Source organism: Quercus lobata, chromosome 12 (genome assembly GCF_001633185.2).
Source record: "Quercus lobata isolate SW786 chromosome 12, ValleyOak3.0 Primary Assembly, whole genome shotgun sequence".
Taxonomy (NCBI): domain Eukaryota; kingdom Viridiplantae; phylum Streptophyta; class Magnoliopsida; order Fagales; family Fagaceae; genus Quercus; species Quercus lobata.
Genome location: NC_044915.1, coordinates 10,074,672 through 10,094,943, shown reverse-complemented (window position 1 = coordinate 10,094,943; position 20,272 = coordinate 10,074,672). Strand labels below are relative to the sequence as shown.

Genomic DNA, 20,272 nt, shown 5'->3' with positions numbered 1-20,272 from the left:
TTATGGAGCCCTATAGTGACATTTTTAAGGACCTATAGTGACGTTTTAAGAACCTATAGTGACATTTTGTAACTTGATATCCATAAAATCGAGTTATAGGCAATAAAATTGCCTATAACTCGATTTCATGGATATCAAGTTACAAAACGCCACTATAAGTCCTTGAAAACGTCACTATAGGGCTCAACTCGATTTTGAAAAAGTCGAGTTTCAAAAAAGGGGCATTTTTCTATTTAGTTTGGGAAGAAGAGCAAAAGGCTAATTAATTTAGCTGAAAAGGACAAAAGCCCATTTTGTCCCGATTCTTTTTCTTTATTTTCTTGGTTATAATCTATCTGATTGGATCAAATAACCTTGAATCATAATATAAGTAGATTCTAATATCCCAAGTTGTATTGGATTACAATTCAGCCAAAAAAAGAAGTTGTTTTGAATCATCAGGGCAGGGGTGGAAGCATAGTTGGACCAAGGGGGCCAATGGCCCCCCTAATATATATATATATATATATATATTTTTTTTTTTAAATACTAGTATTATATAGGTACTAATTTTAGCAATTTTGTTCTATAAAATTACACTTTGTCCCCTTAACAATATCATTAATTCTTTTACGAGTAATGCTATAGTCACAAATTTTCTACAACATTTTTATAAACTACTGAGATAGTAAATTCTTATTAGTTCGCATCTAGGCTCATCATTTAAATCACTTTTTAACTTACCAATAATCACTTACCATATTAGCAATTTGTAAAAAAAAGTTTGTAACTCTAGCATTTTCCTTCTTTTAAAGGCCATAAAAATATTAAAAAAAAAAAAAAAAAAACCTTTATCTAAATCTAAACATAATATACAAGCCCAAAAAAATTAGCCAAACAACAAAATTACCAATAGTAAAACTAAAACCAATTAAGCTTAATCAACAATTTTACTCAAAACAAATAGCTTGATCCTTTAAAAAATTTTAAATGAAATAATTTTGTCCTTACTTAGAAGCAAGGCACACATCAAAAACACACAAAAATAAATAAATAAAACCCATTAGCAGTTAGGCAGTAAAGCCAAAAGCTAAAGCTTTACATGCAGTCAGCAGCAAAGTTACCCCCCATATTTCAAGTCCTGACTCCGTCCCTAATCAGGGCTTTGAAATGTTTCCATACATTTTCTTTTTGTATAGGTATTTAAACAATGTCGTCAGAACAATCTTCAAAACAAACAATGTCGGAACCAGATCCAAAACAAACATCGACCGAACAAGATCCAAAACAAACAATGCCAGAACAAGATCAAACCTTGAAAAACAGAAGGTCGGGCCTCTTTCCCAAGGATCGTGCTTCAAGTCCGGGTATGGATCCATTCTTACTCTTACTTCTCCATGCGGATTGCCACATCTAGCTATTGTCTTTGATTATTTTTTTTGGATTAAATGATAGAATATAGACATGGTTTGATTTTGTACAATGCTTTTAACAGTTTGATTTTGTTAAATAGCATTTTATATATTCATTTTAGATAACTGAACTCATCTCATTCAACCTAACACATGGTAAGACATCTCCTATAAAAATTAAAAAAAAAAAAAAAAAACCCAAACCATCTTAGAAAAATTAAAAATAATAACTTTACTTATATCTTCAAAATTGGATGATAAAATACATGGTAAAATAAAAGAAGAAAACTATGGTTAGTTATAATAAAAATTTAGAGGCTTGTTTGGTAAGAGGTTTTGTTGAAAACCATTTCCTATAGATTATATAACAAAACTTACAAAAAGAAAAAACCAGAACAAAAATTTTAACAAAAGTCAAGGACTTGAAAAACTCAAAACTCAGATTCAATACGAACATTCTCATTTCGCCTCCTTCGATCCACAGCTATAATACTAACAGAGAACATAATACAATACATTTGCACTATAAATAGAATACACCATATATTTATTCAATACAATACAAAACAGAGACTAATGTATCAAAATATAATTCTTATACCCCATATTTAATTCAAATCTCCTATTAAATAAATTAAACACTTTGGACAGATGTCTTTTGGTTTTTTATTTTTTATTTTTTTTATTTTAAGTAGACGTCTTTAGTTATGGACAAATAAAAAAATAAAAAATCACAAACCATACACTTCATTACTACAAATATGGCAACTAATATAAGTGCAATAACAAAACTCAAAAAAAATAGAAGAGATAGCTTTGTGAGTAGTGTCTTACAAAACCTTATTAAGTGAAACTCCTTTAATGATACAACTATACCTTATAGTGAAATAATCCGTGAATAGCCACTAAATTTTTCTGCATTCATATGCTTATTCAATATAAAATACAGAGTAGCATAATGAAATATTATTCTTACAAGTTACAAACCCATATTTTAAATCTCTTATTAAATAAATTAATGACATAAGATAAATGTGTTTAGGTTTTTATTTTTTATTTTTGATATAGATATATCTGGTTATGAACAAAAAGGAAATTACAGACAACCATCGAGTCTATCACCACATATATGGCAGCCAATGTAAGTGCAGTAACAAAATACAAAACAATAGAGGAGTGTTTAACAAAGCCTTTTAGTGAATCAACTTTTAAAGGATCACACTGTCCCTTGTAGTGAAATAACCAGGATATAGGCACTGACTGTTTCTACATTTCTCAATTGACCTTTACACTAGATTTTCCCACTGTATATTTTACCAAACTCGGAAGTCCCAGTGGTAAGTGACACAAAAAAACTACTTTCTATGCTAACGCATATGGGCATTAGAGTTATCCAAAATCACATATATTATAATATCATTGTTCAACAACAAATATCTTATTCAAATCACTGGCTTCTTCCACTAACATTACACATGTTTAATCCAAGTTTGAAAAGTGTAGAAAATTTCTAAATAAAACCAATTTAATAAAAAATTCTAACAATTCAATAAGAAAGAATTTTTCAATTACATAATGAGGTGAGGACACAATTGTGAAAATCATATTATAATATAAAATAGGCCAAGATGTAAAAAGAACCCTTGAAATTTGTGACAGTTGCAAACAGACCCCACCCTACTATCAATTTCGGTTTTTTAAGATCCAAGTTTTAGAATGACCAAATTGACCTCTCTAGTACATTTCCACAAATTGTTAGTGATGAAAAATCATTTTAAAAGTAAGAATTAATATTTTTTTTTCTCTAAAATTAAAGTCTAATTAAAAATTTACCTTAAATTTTTCTCTTTTTTTTCTTTGAAATATATTAACCATCCTTAGAAGTGTAGGCGTGGATGTGGTGGTCTTTGGCCCCCCTTTCTCGAGTCCACATCTTCTGTCCCACTTTTCCTGCTCCACTGTATACTCCACCAATAAAATCTTACCACATATTCACCTAATTAATTAAATACTACCGTTAATTAATAATGATAATATTAATAAGTCAATAATGATATTATTTAATTAATTTTATTAACACGTGGCAAACGAGTATAGAGTGGAACAGGAAAAGTGGGACATAAAATTTAAATCTCTCTCTCTCTCTCTCTCTCTCTCTCTCTCTCTCTCTCTCTCTCTCTCTCTCTCTCTCTCTCTCTCTCTCTCTCTCTCTCTCTCTCTCTCTCTCTCTCTCTCTCTCTCTCTCTCTGGACTTCACCATACAAAAATGATTTACAAATCCCAAATCCAAGTTTTTTTTATCTCCAATGGTGGAGTGAAAAAATGTAGTTTTTTGTAGTTGACCTTAATCCTATAGATGTATATTATGGGTCCATTTAGATTGAATTTATTGTTACTGAAACTGAAACTGAAAACTAAAAATACGGTAGCAAAATAATTTTTAAATGTGTGAATAGTGTCGTGGGACCCGTGAATAGTATTTTTTTCCCTGCACAGTAAAATCATGTGATTTTACTGTTCACACAGGGAAAAAAAAAAAAAAAAAAAAAAAGCTTGAAAACGCAACACCACTTTTAACCCAATCCAAACGCTCACTATATATATATATATATATATATCTTATTCATTATGAATAGAATTGAATTACTCTACATTTAAAAAGAATAATTATTGGATAATTATTCTCAAAATAAAGTTCATTGTAAAACGAATTATTTGTAACTTTTATATATTTCTTTGTCAAATTGCTTACAATATATATTGTTATTTTTAGAAAATAATCTTTATAAATAATAGTTAAATGGTTATAATAAAATTAAGAAACGATATATGTATTTTCCAAATTTGACTGTGTTCTAATGAATCATACCACTTGATCGAAAAAATTTTAATTAGAATCATTTGATTTAAGATTTTCTTTAATCACACCGCATTCATGCATTTCTCCTGGAATATTATCTTTGGCTTATGAATCAAAGAATCTAATGTAAGCCTTAAGAAGAAAAAAATTTACATCCTCATGTGCCCAATGATTTATAAGCCATGTGAAGTGAATGCTATGTAAAACACTGTTTTTAACAATTTGCTGACATCCGTGGGAACAAAAGCTGTGATTAAGTAAATTCTAAATCATAGAAACGTGATAAAAATAATTGAAAACAAACTGGTGTAATAAAAGAAATGAATAAATTTTGGAGATGCATTATTGCATTTTACACAAAAGCATTTTATACTAATTTATAACATATTATATATATTTTTATATTTCTTTAAATACCATTACTTTACATATATTTTGATAGCGTTATGACTTATTTGTTTGAGTATTGTGTGAGTATCATCCATAGATATGCTTAAAATATAAACATTGAAATTTGAGAGATAAAGTGTTATTTTTCTTACAAAATAATTATAAATATATGCCCATATGGTCTTCATGTGACTCAGCCGTTAGTCATGGACACTGTAGCACGAGTTGCGTGTGCCGAACACGAATTGGACACTAGAATAGATACGCCTTGGACACTACTGCCTGCGTGTCCCCAATTCGTCCAGCCAAAAAATAATAACTTAATATTTTAACTTAATATCTTTGTTTAATATTTTTTAATTGTTTAAGTTTATAAGATTTGGTTATTAATAAATGATGGTTCTGGGCTTTTAAAAAAAAATAATTAATTATATTCTAGACATCATTTAATGGTCATGAGTTTATTTTATTATCCATTATTTTCTTAAATTGATATTTTTTAATAATATATAAAAATATATTTAATAATTAATTAATATATGTATCTCCACATTGTCAAATCTTAATTTTTCAAAAATACCTTATCATATCAATAATTTGTCAAATCTTATTTTTTCAAAAATTACCTTATCATACCAATAAGGTGTCAATGTTTCAGTATTTTATTTTATGATAACTAAAATTTAATTATAATGCACATGACCACCTTCAATCACTCAAAATCTAAGAAGGGTCAATTTGATTATTTTTTACCATTCTTTTATATAATTAATACTGGAATGTCCAAATTTTAACACAAAAAATGGCAGTAAGAATCATTTTGTTAATCCTTAAATCTCAATGATTAAAACACAAAATTGATGGTACGGAATCTATTTGCTGGTTATCCAAACCTTATGTTATTTTTTTTTTAATGTTAATTAGATGACCATGTTATATGTTAAAACATCTATAACGTATACTCAAGCATATTTTCCTCCTCCTACAATCACATTAATGATTTTCTTTGCTTAAATTTCCACCCAGAGTTTGTAGAGCGCTAATTTTCCTTTTTTTCTTTTTTTTTTTCTTTTTTTTTTTTTTTTTTTTTTTTTTGGGGGGGGGGGGTTTAAATAGAAGAGACAAGTTTCATTTTTTCTTGTGCTAATAAAATTGGGATCAAAATTCTAATGTGAATTTTTTTTTTTGGTTTTCGCATCAGATATGACAAAACAATGGGGACCGGCTGAAGAAGTTCTGCTGAAACATTTAAAGGACGCGAATGTGAAAACAATTGTTCTCACTGGAGAAGCTGGAGTAGGCAAAACAAGGATGGCCAACGAGATCAACAATTGGGCATTGCAAGAGGACGGCTTTTGCTTGGGGACTCTATGGGTGTTTCCGAGTCCAGGAGATAAACACAATTGGAAGTCATGTTGGTTGAGCATTGCCCATCAGTTATCTATAGTTTCTACCACCGAGGAGTGGGAAGATCATAGTACTGTCGATGAAAACATTACTGTTGATGGTGAAAAGAAGGAATCGGAAGAGACTGAGAAGTTGAGGGATGATAGTATTATCGATGAAAAGGTGGAAAAAGAGGACAGCATGAAGAAGAAGATATCTGTTAAGCTTGAGAAAATGATTGATGAGGAAAAAAAACGTAAAGAGACAAAGGAAAAGAATGAAATGTGGTTACTAATCCTAGATGGTGTTCCTGAAGAGAAGGATGAAAATGAAATGATGAAGAATTTGAACGGCCTTCTGCCTGAAAAGAAAGGTGTGTTTAAGTTTTTAATCACTACAACAAAAAAAGTGATTGAGACTGAGAGTGACAAGAAAGTTTTTAAGATTGAACCCATGTCTGAGGATGATTCTTTGTCCCTATTGAATGAGAAAGTCAAGGGAAAGGTTCGAGACCATCCAGATTTTGAAACAATATCTAAAGAAATTGCTAAAAGGAGCAAGGGTCGACTGCCAGCTGTAATCCTTATGATGGCAGAAGCCTTAAATCATATTAAAGAAGATGATTTTGATTCGGGAGTTCGGATGTTGAAAGGTGCTCTGGAAGAACCCGAGGGTGTAAATCCACTACTGGGCTATGTGTATGACATGTTGGCTTGCACTGATATGGCTTTGATCAATTGTTGTTGGCAAAGTAAGCAATTATTTCAAAATTTTGGAGGCATCAATTATGAGGAGTTGATAGCTTGCTGGATACTCGAAGGATATGTAGGTGTTAATGATCAGTTTGACAAGGCATATGAAGAGGGACATTGTGTTTTGATGGAGCTTATAAATCGTTGTATACTGAAATTACGGGAAGACGGTCTTGTTACCATGGAAGGACTAGCACTTACTGTTCCTGATGAGTATTGCCATGGTTGCCGCACATCAAGCTTGGGATTGGCTAGTGTTCCCGATGATCATTGCCATGGACGTGGGACATCGAGACTGGGATTGGCTAGGATTCTTGAGTATGGAAAGGAGCTTGGCATTGGGAGAGTTGCATCAGGGGAAGGCATGATAAAAACTCCATACGGTCCTAAAAATTGGAACAAAGTTTGCACCCTCATGATAGATGGAAGTCGTCTTTCCGGGGAAGTCCTAGACACAATGTTTCTTCAGCACATGGAGGAACTTAAAGTTCTTGCCATTTTCAATCCCAGATTCAAGTCACTACCCTCGTTTTTGTTTCCAAAAACAAAAACCGATGAACCGTCTTCAAAACCAAAAACTGATGATCCAATTCCAAAACCAAAAACCGATGATCCAATTCCAAAAACTGGTCTTCGCTTGCTTGTTCTCAGGGGCTGTGATCAATTGGATAACATTGATCAAATCAAAAACCTTAAAGATTTAATCGTTCTTGAAATATCTGGTGCTAGCTCCTTGAAGGAAATTCCAGATGATTTTTTCCAAAACATGAAACAACTTGAAAGCCTCAACCTCTCTGCAGTCCCAGTTCAATCATTGCCTTCTTCACTTTCCAAGCTAACTAAACTACGTCGTCTCATCCTCAAAGGGTGTTCTGAATTGGAAGAACTACCAAACATTAAAGCATTTACCGACCTTGAGGTAGTTGATCTTTCTGGTTCTACCTCTTTGAAAAAAATTAAAGACAAATGCTTAAAACAACTTCAGAAACTTCAAATGCTTGACCTTTCCCATACCCAAATTAACCATTTGCCCATTTTGAAAGATCTTAAAGCACTCACTCGGCTCATATTAAAAAACTGCAAATCCATAACCCGATTGTCCAGATTTGAGTTATTATCTTCTCTCCATAATCTGGGTCTTTCTGGTTCTACTATACTAAAGCAAATCCATGATGATTCCTTTAAGAAAAAAGATGGCCTCAAAGTCCTTGATTTATCTGAATCTGGAATTTGTAGTTTACCTTCCAGTTTTACACACCTTCCTGCTCTTGAGTCACTTGATCTTTCTGGTGTCTCTAATTTGGTCAAAATCCCACCAAATACCTTTGTAGATATGGCGTGTCTTCGTAGTCTCAACCTCTCAAACACTAAAATTGAAGAACTGCCATCCATTTCCAAACTTGGGAACCTTCGTCAGCTCCTTCTAAGTAATTGCCCATTGAAAAAATTGCCAGAAACGAGAGGGCTTACTAGACTTGAGAAACTTGATCTTTCTAATGCCTCTAGTCTGGTTAAATTCGAAGACGAGTCCTTTGACCATTTGACTAACCTCTGCTATCTCAACTTCTCAAACACCCAAATTAAAAGTCTACCATCTATAGCCAACGTCAAAAAGCTTTGCCAACTTTTGCTACAAAATTGTGAACACTTGTCTGAGTTGCCATCCTTGGATGCCCTTGAACAACTGGAGGAGCTTGATCTATCAGTAAAAGAAACAGAAAATAAATCCTCTCAATCTTCTCGAGAACCTTTGGCAGAGCCTTTGAAAGAAACTGAGACCAAGTCACCAGTAAAAGAAACGGAAAAGAAACCTTCTGGTTCTTCTGGACCTTCGACAGAGCCTTTGAAAGAAACTGAGGCTAAATCACCAGTAAAAGAAATGGAAAAGAAACCTTCCGAGTCTGCTGGAGAACCTTCGGTAGAGCCTTTGAAAGAAACTGAGGCTAAATCACCAATAAAAGAAACAGAAAAGAAACCTTCTGAGTCCTCTGGAGAACCTTCGGCACCAGTAAAAGCAACAGAAAAGAAGCCCTCTGAGTCTTCTGGAGAACCTTCGGCAGAGCAATTGAAAGAAACCGAAGCTGCTAAATCATCAGTAAAAGAAACTGAAAAGAAATCCTCTGAGACTTCTAGAGAACCTTCGAAAGAAACTGAAGCTAAATTACCAACAAAAGAGACAGAAAAGAAATCCTCTGGGTCTTATGGAGATCCTTTGGCAGAGCCTTTGAAAGAAGCAAAATTGGAGAAGATGGTCCACCTTAGGCTGCTCAACCTATCAGGAACAAAACTTAAGATTAAGATACCTCTAATGTCCAACCTCACCAGCCTCACCAACCTTACCGAGCTTTGCCTTGGAGGTTGTAAACTTTCAAATACTGATCCAAGTCTGAAAACGTATACAAAGCTAAAGCTTTTGGATCTTTCAAAGACAGATATTCAATCTTTACCATCACTTGAGAATCTCACCGATCTCCGTGGTCTGAAGTTAAGAGGTTGTACAAAATTACAGCAACTACCAAATCTGAAGTCACTTAAAGATTTGGAGTCTCTTGATTTACAAGAGACTGGGGTCAAAGAATTTCCCTATTGGATCTCAGAGTTGACTCATTTGAAGCACCTTGATTTACCAGACTTAAAGGATCTTCAAACACTTGACTGGGGGATGATAAAGAACTTACCAGAGGAGCTAAACTGGGATCATTGTGGCATCTTCAAGTTCAATGAAAAGAGGCCTTGCATGTCATTGAGTGGCACTCAATTTTTCCAATATTTGAAGGAAAATTCTGAGTTATGGAAGACCTATTTCAAAGAATTTAAATTCTCTGTTTGTGCTCTTACGAAGGAAGGAAAAGTTTCTAGGATAGAAAAGAAGAAAGACAAAGCTTCCATCCAACAAAAGAAGGAAGACAAAGGTTCCATCCAAGAAAAGAAGGAAAACAAAGTTTCGAGCCCAGAAAATAAGGATGACAAAGCTTCTAGCCGAGAAAAGAAGGAAGACAAAGCTTCTAGCCGAGAAAAGAAGCAAGACAAATCTTCTAGCCAAGAAAAGAAGGAAGACAAAGCTTCAGGGCAAGAAAAGAAGGAAAACAAAGCTTCAGAAAAAGAAAAGAAGGATGACAAAACTTCTAGCGAAGAAAAAAAGAAGGAAGACAAAACTTCTAGCGCAGAAAAGAAGGAAGACAAAGCTTCCTGTAAAGAAAAGAAGGAAGACAAAAGTAGAGATATCTGTTGGCATAGAGTTGACTCGAACTTCAGAAAAATCTACTTCCAAACTCATTCTTTTCCTGAAAATATTAGTAAGTATTTGGAAATCATTGGATTTGACGAGTATCCTGGTGGTGTTGAGGATGTGCTCATGAAAGCCGAAAATGTGTCTTTGATTGAAAATGACTTCGTCAAAAGCTTATCAAATTTAGGTGTGGGAAATTTGAAAGCAATGAAGGGCTGCTGGTTGGAGAGGTGTAACGAAATGGAGACAATATTTTGCAGAGAAGAGGCAGAAGTTGAAATGCAGAGAAATCTAAACATTCTGTGGGCATCAAACCTTCCTGAATTGGAGAGTGTGTACAGTGGGGAAATGCAACATGGGAGTCTCCTAAATCTAACAGAACTGTATTTAGATTGTTGTCCGATGCTTGAAGTTGTTTTTCCCTCTTCTCAGCTGCCAGAAAATCTTAAAATCCTTGAAGTCAAATTCTGTGATGAATTGAAGACTCTGTTTATGCCCACTAAAGTAGAAGAATATGAACAGCGCAATTTACAGAAGCTTCATCTGGTGGAACTGCCTAAGTTGACTAGCATAGGGGTGCTAGAGGGAAGCAACAATAAGAAAAGATTCCCATCCTTGAAAGTAATCAAAGTCAGGGAATGCCCGAATCTGCAGCAGTACTTTGGAACAGTTCTGGAGTTGGGAGGATCTGTGGAAAATTCTAAGATTGAAGAGTATTGATTGCAGTGCCATCTCTACGTGGCTTTTGGAAGGGTGGGATTTGCAGCAAGTTTGAGAAGCGACATCCTGGTGTGTGTGTGTGTGATAGGCAAGGTCTCTCAATAGTTACCATCTGCATTTTGCCGCTAACAGGTAACTCCTGCTTTCTTATGGTCTCCCTAGGCTACGTCTCTATCTAGTATGTACACTGCAAAATACATGTTTGCTCAGCCTTTTATTTTTCGTTTCTCCGAGTTCATTTTTCTTATATTTTTCTTGATGTGGTAGCTAGGCAATTTTATAGGTTTTTTATTTTTTATTTATTTTTCCTTAATAATTTGATATTTACAGTAACAAGAAATGAGAGATATAAATACTGATTCTTCCAATACAAGAGAGCCACTGGATTACTAAGCGCTTGACAGCAATTTATATAGTCGTTGCAAAAGTTGTCTATCACATATTGGATTTTTTGGTCTTCGTATTATGAAAGTTTTTGTATTGTAATGCTCCCAAAGAAAAAGATAAAAGAAAAGAGTTTATTAAATTAGGACGTTAAATAAATTAATTTTAGTATTAATTATTTTGTATTCCCCTTTATGTTTTTGTAATATCAAGAGATTTATAGCTTAATTGATACCCTCCGGTTTAAGGTTCAAATCTCATTTTCTCAATTATCGAATTATGAAAAGAATAATTTATTATTATTTTTTAGGGTATAGTTTAAAAAAATTAAGTTAATCAGCTTCTGTTAGTTACTAAAATCATCAAATGAAACGTATGCTATATAGGGTTCTAGGGAGGAGTCTCAAAATTTACTAGTGATTCTAATAGAAACCTTGAAGCCAAGAACAATCAAAGCATCCTTAAGGTAAGAAATTCTTACTAGTAATTCTACTCTTCAAATTTCCAAAATATAGAGTTTTAAAATTTGGGTATTTTTCAATATTAGAGTATTTTGGCCAATTGATTGTATTAAATGTGATACTTTGATGGATTTTGGTTTTTGGGGTTAGATCATTGACTCTAGGATGCTAATAACTTCATTTTTTAATGAGATTAATTAATGAATTAGCCCTTAACATGAAATTAGCATTAGAATTTCATTATTAAAAAAAAAAAAAACTATATATTCGAATTTTGATTAGGTACATAAAAAGAAGAGGTAGAAAAGACAGAAGAAAATTATAGAAAAATTGGGGGGGGGGGGGGGGAATCTAGAAATTAAGGATTTATATCAAAGCCTGCCCCTGGGCCATATTGTTGGGGGAATGTATGGCTCACCTCTTGCCCAATTTGGTCCAATAAGCAATTTATCTTAAAGTACATAATTTCTAAAATGTAGAAACTTTAGGAGGCAATTTCATATAGCTTCTCTCAAAATTTTTATGTCAAATTTTAAGATAGTATTTCTTTTTCCAAAATTCCATTAGTAATATAGTTATGGTATTCTCTCACTTGAGGTGTTTTAAGGAAAAAGTTCAAATTAGATCAAACATGCATACATTTTGGTTAATTGCTAAAGTTTGGGATTAGTTAATTAGTTTGTATGTTTCATTATATTAGCTTGATCTTGAGTGTCATAACTTTGAAATTTGGTGATTTTGGTGAGGCTGTTGGAGGTAAGTGACCTCCCCCTTATCTAGTGGTATTTTCACTTAACACATTTAATAAAATAATTAATTGTTCTTTTTAGGAAATTATTGTTGATTAAAAAAAAAGTTTGTTTAAGGGAAAAAAATAACATAATTTCCTTCCTTTTGAAATGATGGAAATTTTTTATTAAATTTATTTTCTCTTTCAAATGTTTACCTTCTTCAAAATTGAAATAAATATGTGAATTTTTTTGTGTAAAAAACCAATGGTTTAGAGGGAAAAGATATATAAGATTTTCTACTGTTGATTGAAATGTTATATATATATATATATATATATATGATTTTGGATATGACTACAATGAAAACTGATTTGTTTTTATGAATTTGAATGATTACAGTTTGACTATACTTTGTACCCCACCAATGGGGCATGCATTGGTATTTTTGGGTCTTACACTAGCCTATATGTGATTCTAAGTCTAATCACGGGTATATAGCATGATCATAATCATAATTGTTTAGTATATGTAATATTTTATAACATTTGTATTACTTTCATAGTTCAATGAATTTCTATATAATTGTCAATTGCTTTTAGCAATGTAATTATTAGTTCTAAATAAATTTAATTATTGTTTTCAAAACTAATAATTAAGTTTGTTTACTATGACCAATGGTGTTTTTATTATATACCACATTTTTATCAAACTAGTTTAGGGCTTAAGGCTAGTGGTTACTTATTGAGCTCACTATTTTCTTTCTCTTTTACAGATATTGGGGAGTAGCAAGCTTATTGAGCTGTCGTTGGTGTTTGTGTGGGTGTGTGATAGGAGCTTAGTGCTAATGTCAATAAATGTTACATGTTGAAGTTTGAGTAACTTATAAAATTTGTATTTGAGGAACTTCTACTTGTGGTATGGAGTCTTGAAAAGAGTTTGGATTTATTCGCTTAGCTATTAAAATTATTTGAGATGAACAGTTATTTGTAATAATATTTGGTTTGGATCATTTCTAGGAGCATGTTTTGGGGGACAATTATAGCATTTAATAGGGTCTTGTACCTTGAAAGGTGAATCTTTTCGTGTGTGCAGTCATTATTACATGCCCAATCGATCACTTCTGAGTTTGAAGGGTGATAGTCATGACTTTTAGAGTAATAGTTGTAAGTTACCTATATTTTTCTTCCAATTTAATTTGTTACTTTTACTTAGTTTAGGTAACTACTTTTCTTTTTCACTCGTATCAAATTCAGTTACAAACCCTATTTCAATAAATGTTGGTAATCAACAATCACTGTAGATTAAATGGGTACGTATGGATAAGTTGATGGGGAAAGGTTTTGGATGCTTGGTGACCTATTTTCACTTCTTTAGTGTGTGTATGACATTGGCTTAAAAAGGCAATTTTTTTTTACTATTTAGCTTATTTTTGCTACTATTCATGGGTTACATTGAACTTTTTCGTACTTTTCATAGGTCTCACTATACTATTTTAGCTATCTTTTAGTTTTATCTACAGTACTTTTAGCAAAAAGTTTTCAATTTCAGCTAAATAAATTGTTCTTAAATAGACTTTTACTTATTTTAGGTAATTTGCTACTAATGCTCTTATTGAACTCTCAATTATTGCTCGGTGCCCATCAATTGTATTGTTTTCCTTTTCATAATTAGATAAGACTTTAACTTCTTGGTTGCAATGTTGTTATTATATAGTATATACCGATCTTGTTTTTCCAAGTACTTCTAGCACCCCCCTCCCTCCCAAAAAAAAAAAAAAAAAAATCTAAATTCTTCTTCTTCTTAAGGTGATGGAATTTTTTAGCAAAGTGCTTGAAGCCCCCCCCCCCCCCCCCCCAAAAAAAAATTCTAAATATGTTTTTGAAGGTGATGGAATCTTGGAGCAGGAAACCAGTTTTTGAACAATCTGAAAATAAAAACATATTATGCATTCATAGTTTAGTTCAATATTGAGAATCTGGTAGTGTTTGGTTCCAAGAGAAACAATCCAACTGAAAGTGTATGTTATCATTTGCCCCTCCAAACACATATCTTTTGAACTTTTGAGTTCAGGATCGTTCCACATGGAAAAGATAATTTGCATAGAAGATCCCAAATTGTTGGGTGTAAGAGGAGAAAAACCTTTGTCCAACTTTGGCTAATTCAAATTTCAAATACTTTTCATAAATTACATTGTTCTCCTTTCCGTAGTTCAAATTTGTTGTTGAAAAGTTAGATAAAAATTTAAGCTTCTTGGAAATTGGTTGTAGTGTGGTTACTCTTTGTTAAAATAAAAGGAATGTTGATATCCATTATCATGGCATGTTTTCTACAGGCCCGATTCAATTAAGCTCAACCTCATTGTGGATAAAATTCATGTATTGTATTATATTTTATTTTTTTAAGTATGGTCCAAGCTCGTCATCAGAGATGATATCACCAACCACTGTGCCTCAGATAGCCACCGGAGCTAAGTCATTGACCATCACACCTTTGAGTTTTCTCAGAGAGAACTTGAGAGCTAAAGAATCCATGAAAGTAAGTTTTCGATCTGACTAAATGAAATGAGTTTTTTGCTTTTATTTTTCAAATTGCATAATTTCGTTGGTTGAAAATTTTGGGATATCTTTATTTTGAGGTTTGCCTTAAAGTGGACTGAAAAATGTAATATTTGGAGCCAAAACTCATGCAGGAACACTGCTAAAATTGGTTTGCATTTTTTTAAATAGTTATATTAGCTTATTTCAAGGGTTTTAATGACCCTTGAAATAAAGTTAGCCATACAACGCACCTATTTTTAGAGTTTATTTGGACCCTTTTTAGTGGACCCTCAGAAATAGTGGGTCGAAACAAATGAAGTTTTTTGTAGTGCTACCAAGTGCATAAGAGACATTGGTATCATCTCAGGCTTATGAAGGAGGTCTTGTAAATAAAATTTCTGCCCAAAAAATCTTTTATGCTCTGATTATAGCTAAACTTTTCTACTCTACACTTTTTTTTACCTAAAACATATAACTAGCCCTAAGTGACTAGCCTTGTTTGCTATTGATAGGCCAAGAATGTATTGACCCCTTGTGATGAGTTAACCAATTAACATGCAATAAACGTGGTAGCACAAACAAATCACCAAATAACTAGATGCAGTGGAAATTAAATTTGACACGGGTGATTTGTTTATGAATGAGGAAAACCACTAAGCAAAACCCCACCGGGTGAATTTAAGGTCACTACTCCCGAGAATTCACTATTATCACAACAAGCAATTACAAGTAAAGGAATCCTAGTACCTTATACCATCCTACAGTTGAACTCTTATGCCAATACACAATTGGACTTATTCTGTAGTAACAATCTCTTCTTTTCAATGCACGGCTCCCAGTACGTGACTAACCAATCGATGGATGGATCCAAGTATGTGACTAAACACCAACTTGAGAAGGATGTTGGCTACAAAGTTCTTCAGTTCATCACACAATAAAGATCAAGAAGCTCCTTGGTTATAAAACCCTACGGCGTACAAGCGCAGTAGCTTCTGAAAGAGAAAGATGAATTAGGGCATATGTCTTCAGTCAGAATATGCTTGTGAAAAACTTTTTCATTAAGTTGCATCCGATGTAACAGCCCTTAAAATAATCCTTATATATGTTTAGAGTTGTGAGAAAAGAAAGCCTAAACAAATATACATGGATCGGAGTGAATTCATAATTGAAAATCTAATTTTCGTAAATCTCAATAGATAGGTTATCTATTGAGCAGCTATCGAGCATTGGGTTGAACTGCCTTTTAAATCTAAATAGATACTATCTATCGAGTTTTAAAATCCAGCACTTCTTCACTTGTTTCTTGGATAGATTTGCAAGGCTTTAACACTTGGACTTGAACTTCTGTTGAAGTATTAAACACATCCTAGATCTACCCAATTTCAAGTAAAATGTGTTTTGTCAAAGGATTAGCCAATTTTAAATTGACATATGTTCCTAACATGATTCACATATGTCCTAACAGCTACAATAACCAAATGCAACCTTCTAAGACCTGTCATGTCTAGGAAACACTAGCCCATGAATTTACGCCACTTCATTTTCCAAATTATGCAAAAAGCAAGTCAACCATCTTACCCAATTAAAGCAAATATGACCATAACCTCTTTAATTGATACCTTGGGGATTCAAAACCTCTTTTATTAACCAAAAATCAGTCACTTAGAACACCCAAAACTTAATACAAAAAGCATCAATCAGATTCAAAAAGAACCAACCACGTTTTACCTAAAACTTTAGAGCAAAAACTTATTCCACCAACCAATATTCTCATGATTCTAAAGCTAGGGGATGGAAATATAGGTACAAGGGAGTCTTCCCTCTTTTCCTCATGATCTCTCTCAATTTCCACTTTTCGTTGACCGTGAGTCAAAGTTTTGGACCTATGTTGTTTTTATGCATTTTTCTTATTAACATTTTGATTTCTCTCTTGTTAAAAGACCATTAGCCTCTATTCACTAAATTTTGGAATTTTGGACTTAATACTCTTTACAAATAATCACTTCAAAGAACCCAAGGAGAGATTTGGGTTATTCTAGCATTTTTGGCCTTTGACGCAAAATGTCGCCAAGAAGGACTAATAAAAGAAATAATTTTGAAATCGAGACAAGGACCAATAAAAGAAATAATTTTGAAATCTGAATAGAAGAGGTGCTACCCAAAATGTTTGGATGGTTTTTCCATGTTCTAAAAAAAAAAAAACCTTTTTGTAGCAGGTTAGTTGTTTTTTATGCATTTCTTGCATTGGATACTAGAATGAAATCTATTGTAGTAGTAAACTTAATATTAACCTGCAGTATACTAAATAGAAATATTCAAATTTACAAATATAATTGATAACTCAAATTCAAAAGTTAAAAAAAAAAAAAAAAAAAAAAAAAAAAAAAAAAACTTGCAATTTAGCTGAATACATAATTCCAAACCCTACTGACAAGTAAAGAATAGCAACAAACATCTCCCCTTTGCACAAAAGAGATATGCTTGCAATTTGAGTAGAAAATAAAAGCAAATAAAGTTTAGCTTTCATATAGGAAAGTAATCAACTAAGATATGGACGGGAAAAAAAAACTCCATTATCCAATTAAAGAATTGTCTACAAGCTAGTAGCACAAAGGGACTTGCTTTGCAAAGTGAACAAGACCTAAAAGCAAGACAGCACATCAGTGAAAGTAATCGATTAAGAAGGCAAATCTAGGAAAGAACTCCGAATTTTAAGTAAGGAATACTCTTCCAGTAGATTTCTCTTTTTTCACACAAAACCTAAAGCTAGGCAAGAACTTCAAATGCAAAGTAAAGAATACTCTACCAAACAACTAAATGTTGTAGAATAAAACATGATTACTAGCAAATTGTAGAAAAGTAATTGTCTGTTTGGATTGAGGGAGGGGGGAAGGGGGGGGGGGGGGAGTAGAGTTGGTCCAAAATTAACCTATTTTCAGTCAACTCTATTATATTTCCTTTCACTCCTCCTTCCTTCCCTCCACCCTCTCCCTTCCCCTTCAATTCAAACAAGCCCTAAAATATTAGTATTCTCTTTTGTCATTTGTACCTCATTAAAAGAAAGCATTCAAAACATTATAGGGAGTCCAAACATATCTCAATAGTGTAATTATGGAGCTAATCAAATTCGTCAACAATGGAAGGCCACTTCCATCTAGAGAAGGTCGAACTCATGAAGACCATCTTGCCAATCTCATTGCATCATCAAAACCCTAGCCTAAAAAGCAATGATAAACATGCAAAGTAGCAAATTCAAATCATCTATTTTTCTTTATACTTTACCAATCATCATATGCCATGTTTATCAAAAAAAAAAATCATCATATGCCATGTGTTTGTTTATTTTTTATTTTTTATTTTTTATTGTGAACTTTAGTTATTTTTTATAAGGAAAGTCAAACAAATACAAGATATATTGTGATTGGTGGAACACAAAAGTGAGACAAAAGATTTATATTCATAAGTAGTAGTTATTGCAAAATACAAATCATTTGTATCACTTTTTGTGTTCCATTTTATGTTCTACCATTTACGACTTGTCATGTCTTTATTCTATTCCATTTTAAACTTTGACTATTTTAAAAAAAAAGTTAAATAAATACATGGCAAATTGTGATTGGTGGAACATAAAGTGGAACAATAAAAATGATACAGATGATTTGTATTTGTTATAGCACCCCGGAAACCACCATCACATTTAATGCAAATATGCAATGCAATATGTTCCCTCCCCTTTCTAAGGCAAGTCAAAATATTAAGCTGCTCAAACATGGTCAAATCAGAATGACAAGCATCAATTCAATTAGAGAAATCCGAGCTATGGGTTCAATTTAAGGAGGTGAGGGAGATGCTTTATGCAAGTATAAAAATACATCGATTGGGACTAGAGGTATGATCTTTTTCCACAAGAATTACACTTTCTTTTGAAAATCCCTAGTTGACTTGACCATCGGAGTGAAATCAAAAAACCCCAATATATGTTGATTTCTTTTTTTCTTTTTTTTTTTTTTTTTTTTGGTAAACAAAAAATGGGTAGAGGGAGGCGGCCAATGTGGCTTCCCTACTTAGGCATGACTATAGTAGCACTTTACCCACTATCGGGCGAGACCCCATACTCCCGATCTGTATGAGGAACTCACTTATTTTTTAGGTCAACCGTTTGGGATGGAAATGAGATAAGAAGTACCAACACACAACTAGTTGCTTGAGAATCAAATCCAAGTTTTAAGACTTATTGATCCAGTATCTTACCAATTAAGCCACCTGGATGTTGGTATATATACCAATTTCATAACGACACTTATTAGTGTTTTGTACTGTTAACAACAGAAGATACCTCCTAACTTTTGTGGCCTTCGTAGGTGAAGGAATCCCACTTCCCTAAAATACTCTAAATAGTGATGGGAGCAAAACTCTTTTATAAAGCATCGTAGTAGTAGGGATATAGCCATGTCAAGGTCTTTTTTGTTATAAGTGAGGATGCTAAGGTTTCTATGCTTGGAAGTTTGGAATATTTGTTGCCTTTGTCATTTTCTTTTTAAAGGAAAATTTAAAAAGTTCAATTTTGAAACTTAAATAGACTCTCTCTCTCTCAATGGTTTTCTAATTTTCTTATTTTTCTTTTATGGAAAAAGTTTTACTATAAACCTGTTTTTTAGAAAGTGTGTTGGTACAAACTTAGTTATAGTCTAAGCCTACAACTCTTACTAAAAAATTAACATTGTTATATTTTTTGAAAATCTAACCTTTAAAATTTCATATTCTTTATATTCTAAAGGCAAAAATGCAAAACTGACCCTCTAACTTTCAACATTTTTCATTTTAGTCCTCTAACTTTCAATTTTGTCATTTCAGTCCTCTAACTTTCAATTGTTGTCAATTCGGTATTTTGTTAACCATCTGTTAAGTGTCTCCGTTAAATGAGCAAAACGACGTCGTTTTGGTTTTTTTTGTTTTTGGTAATTAAAAGAAATTAAAAAAAACTGTTATTAAACCCAAAAAAAAAAAAAAAAAAAAAAAACCAAACGAACAAACAAACAAATGAACGAAGTTGAAGAATCTGTCTGCATAGAACAGAGCAAAGAGAACATGAAGAAAGGAAAAGAACCCACGTGCTTGATCGATTTCTGGATGCAAGAGACTGTGAAGAAGTTAACAGCTTTATCTGAATCCAGCGAAACCACGGCAGTGCCGCCGCCAAACACCAGCAATGTTGAAATCGGAAGCTACCTCTTCGACTTTCTCTTCACTGCTCAGGACGCTTCCACTTTATCGCTCCTTTGGGCCGTGACTCTCCTTGACTCGCATCCGGAGGTTTTGGTGAAAGTACGTGAAGAAGTCGAGTCGATATGGTTGCCAAAGTCCGATTCTTTGATAACCGGCGACCAGATATTGAAAGTTAAAGGATTGAAATGACAAAACTGAAAGTTAA

The 20,272-nt window shown here is 32.9% G+C and overlaps 1 protein-coding gene across 2 annotated transcripts; it reads left to right on the top strand.

The window, feature by feature from the left end:
- The first annotated feature begins 1,185 nt into the window (after positions 1–1,185).
- Positions 1,186–13,328, top strand: LOC115970905 (putative disease resistance protein At4g19050). 2 transcript variants are annotated; one of them, XM_031090527.1, is made up of 4 exons: positions 1,186–1,346; positions 5,843–10,860; positions 11,499–11,578; positions 13,077–13,328. In XM_031090527.1, the coding sequence occupies exons 1-2, from the start codon at positions 1,190–1,192 to the stop codon at positions 10,726–10,728; spliced, it is 5,043 nt and encodes a 1,680-aa protein (XP_030946387.1). In that variant the 5' UTR covers positions 1,186–1,189; the 3' UTR covers positions 10,729–10,860; positions 11,499–11,578; positions 13,077–13,328. The 2 variants fall into 2 exon arrangements, with proteins under 2 accessions (XP_030946387.1, XP_030946386.1); XM_031090526.1 differs by lacking the exon at positions 11,499–11,578.
- Positions 13,329–20,272: the final 6,944 nt, after the last annotated feature.

Coding starts and splice junctions, on each gene's coding strand:
- LOC115970905 (XM_031090526.1), top strand. CDS start 1,190: ATGTCGTCAGAACAATCTTCAAAACAAACAATGTCGGAACCAGATCCA. Junction 1,347..5,842: donor GGATCGTGCTTCAAGTCCGG/GTATGGATCCAT, acceptor TTTTCGCATCAG/ATATGACAAAACAATGGGGA.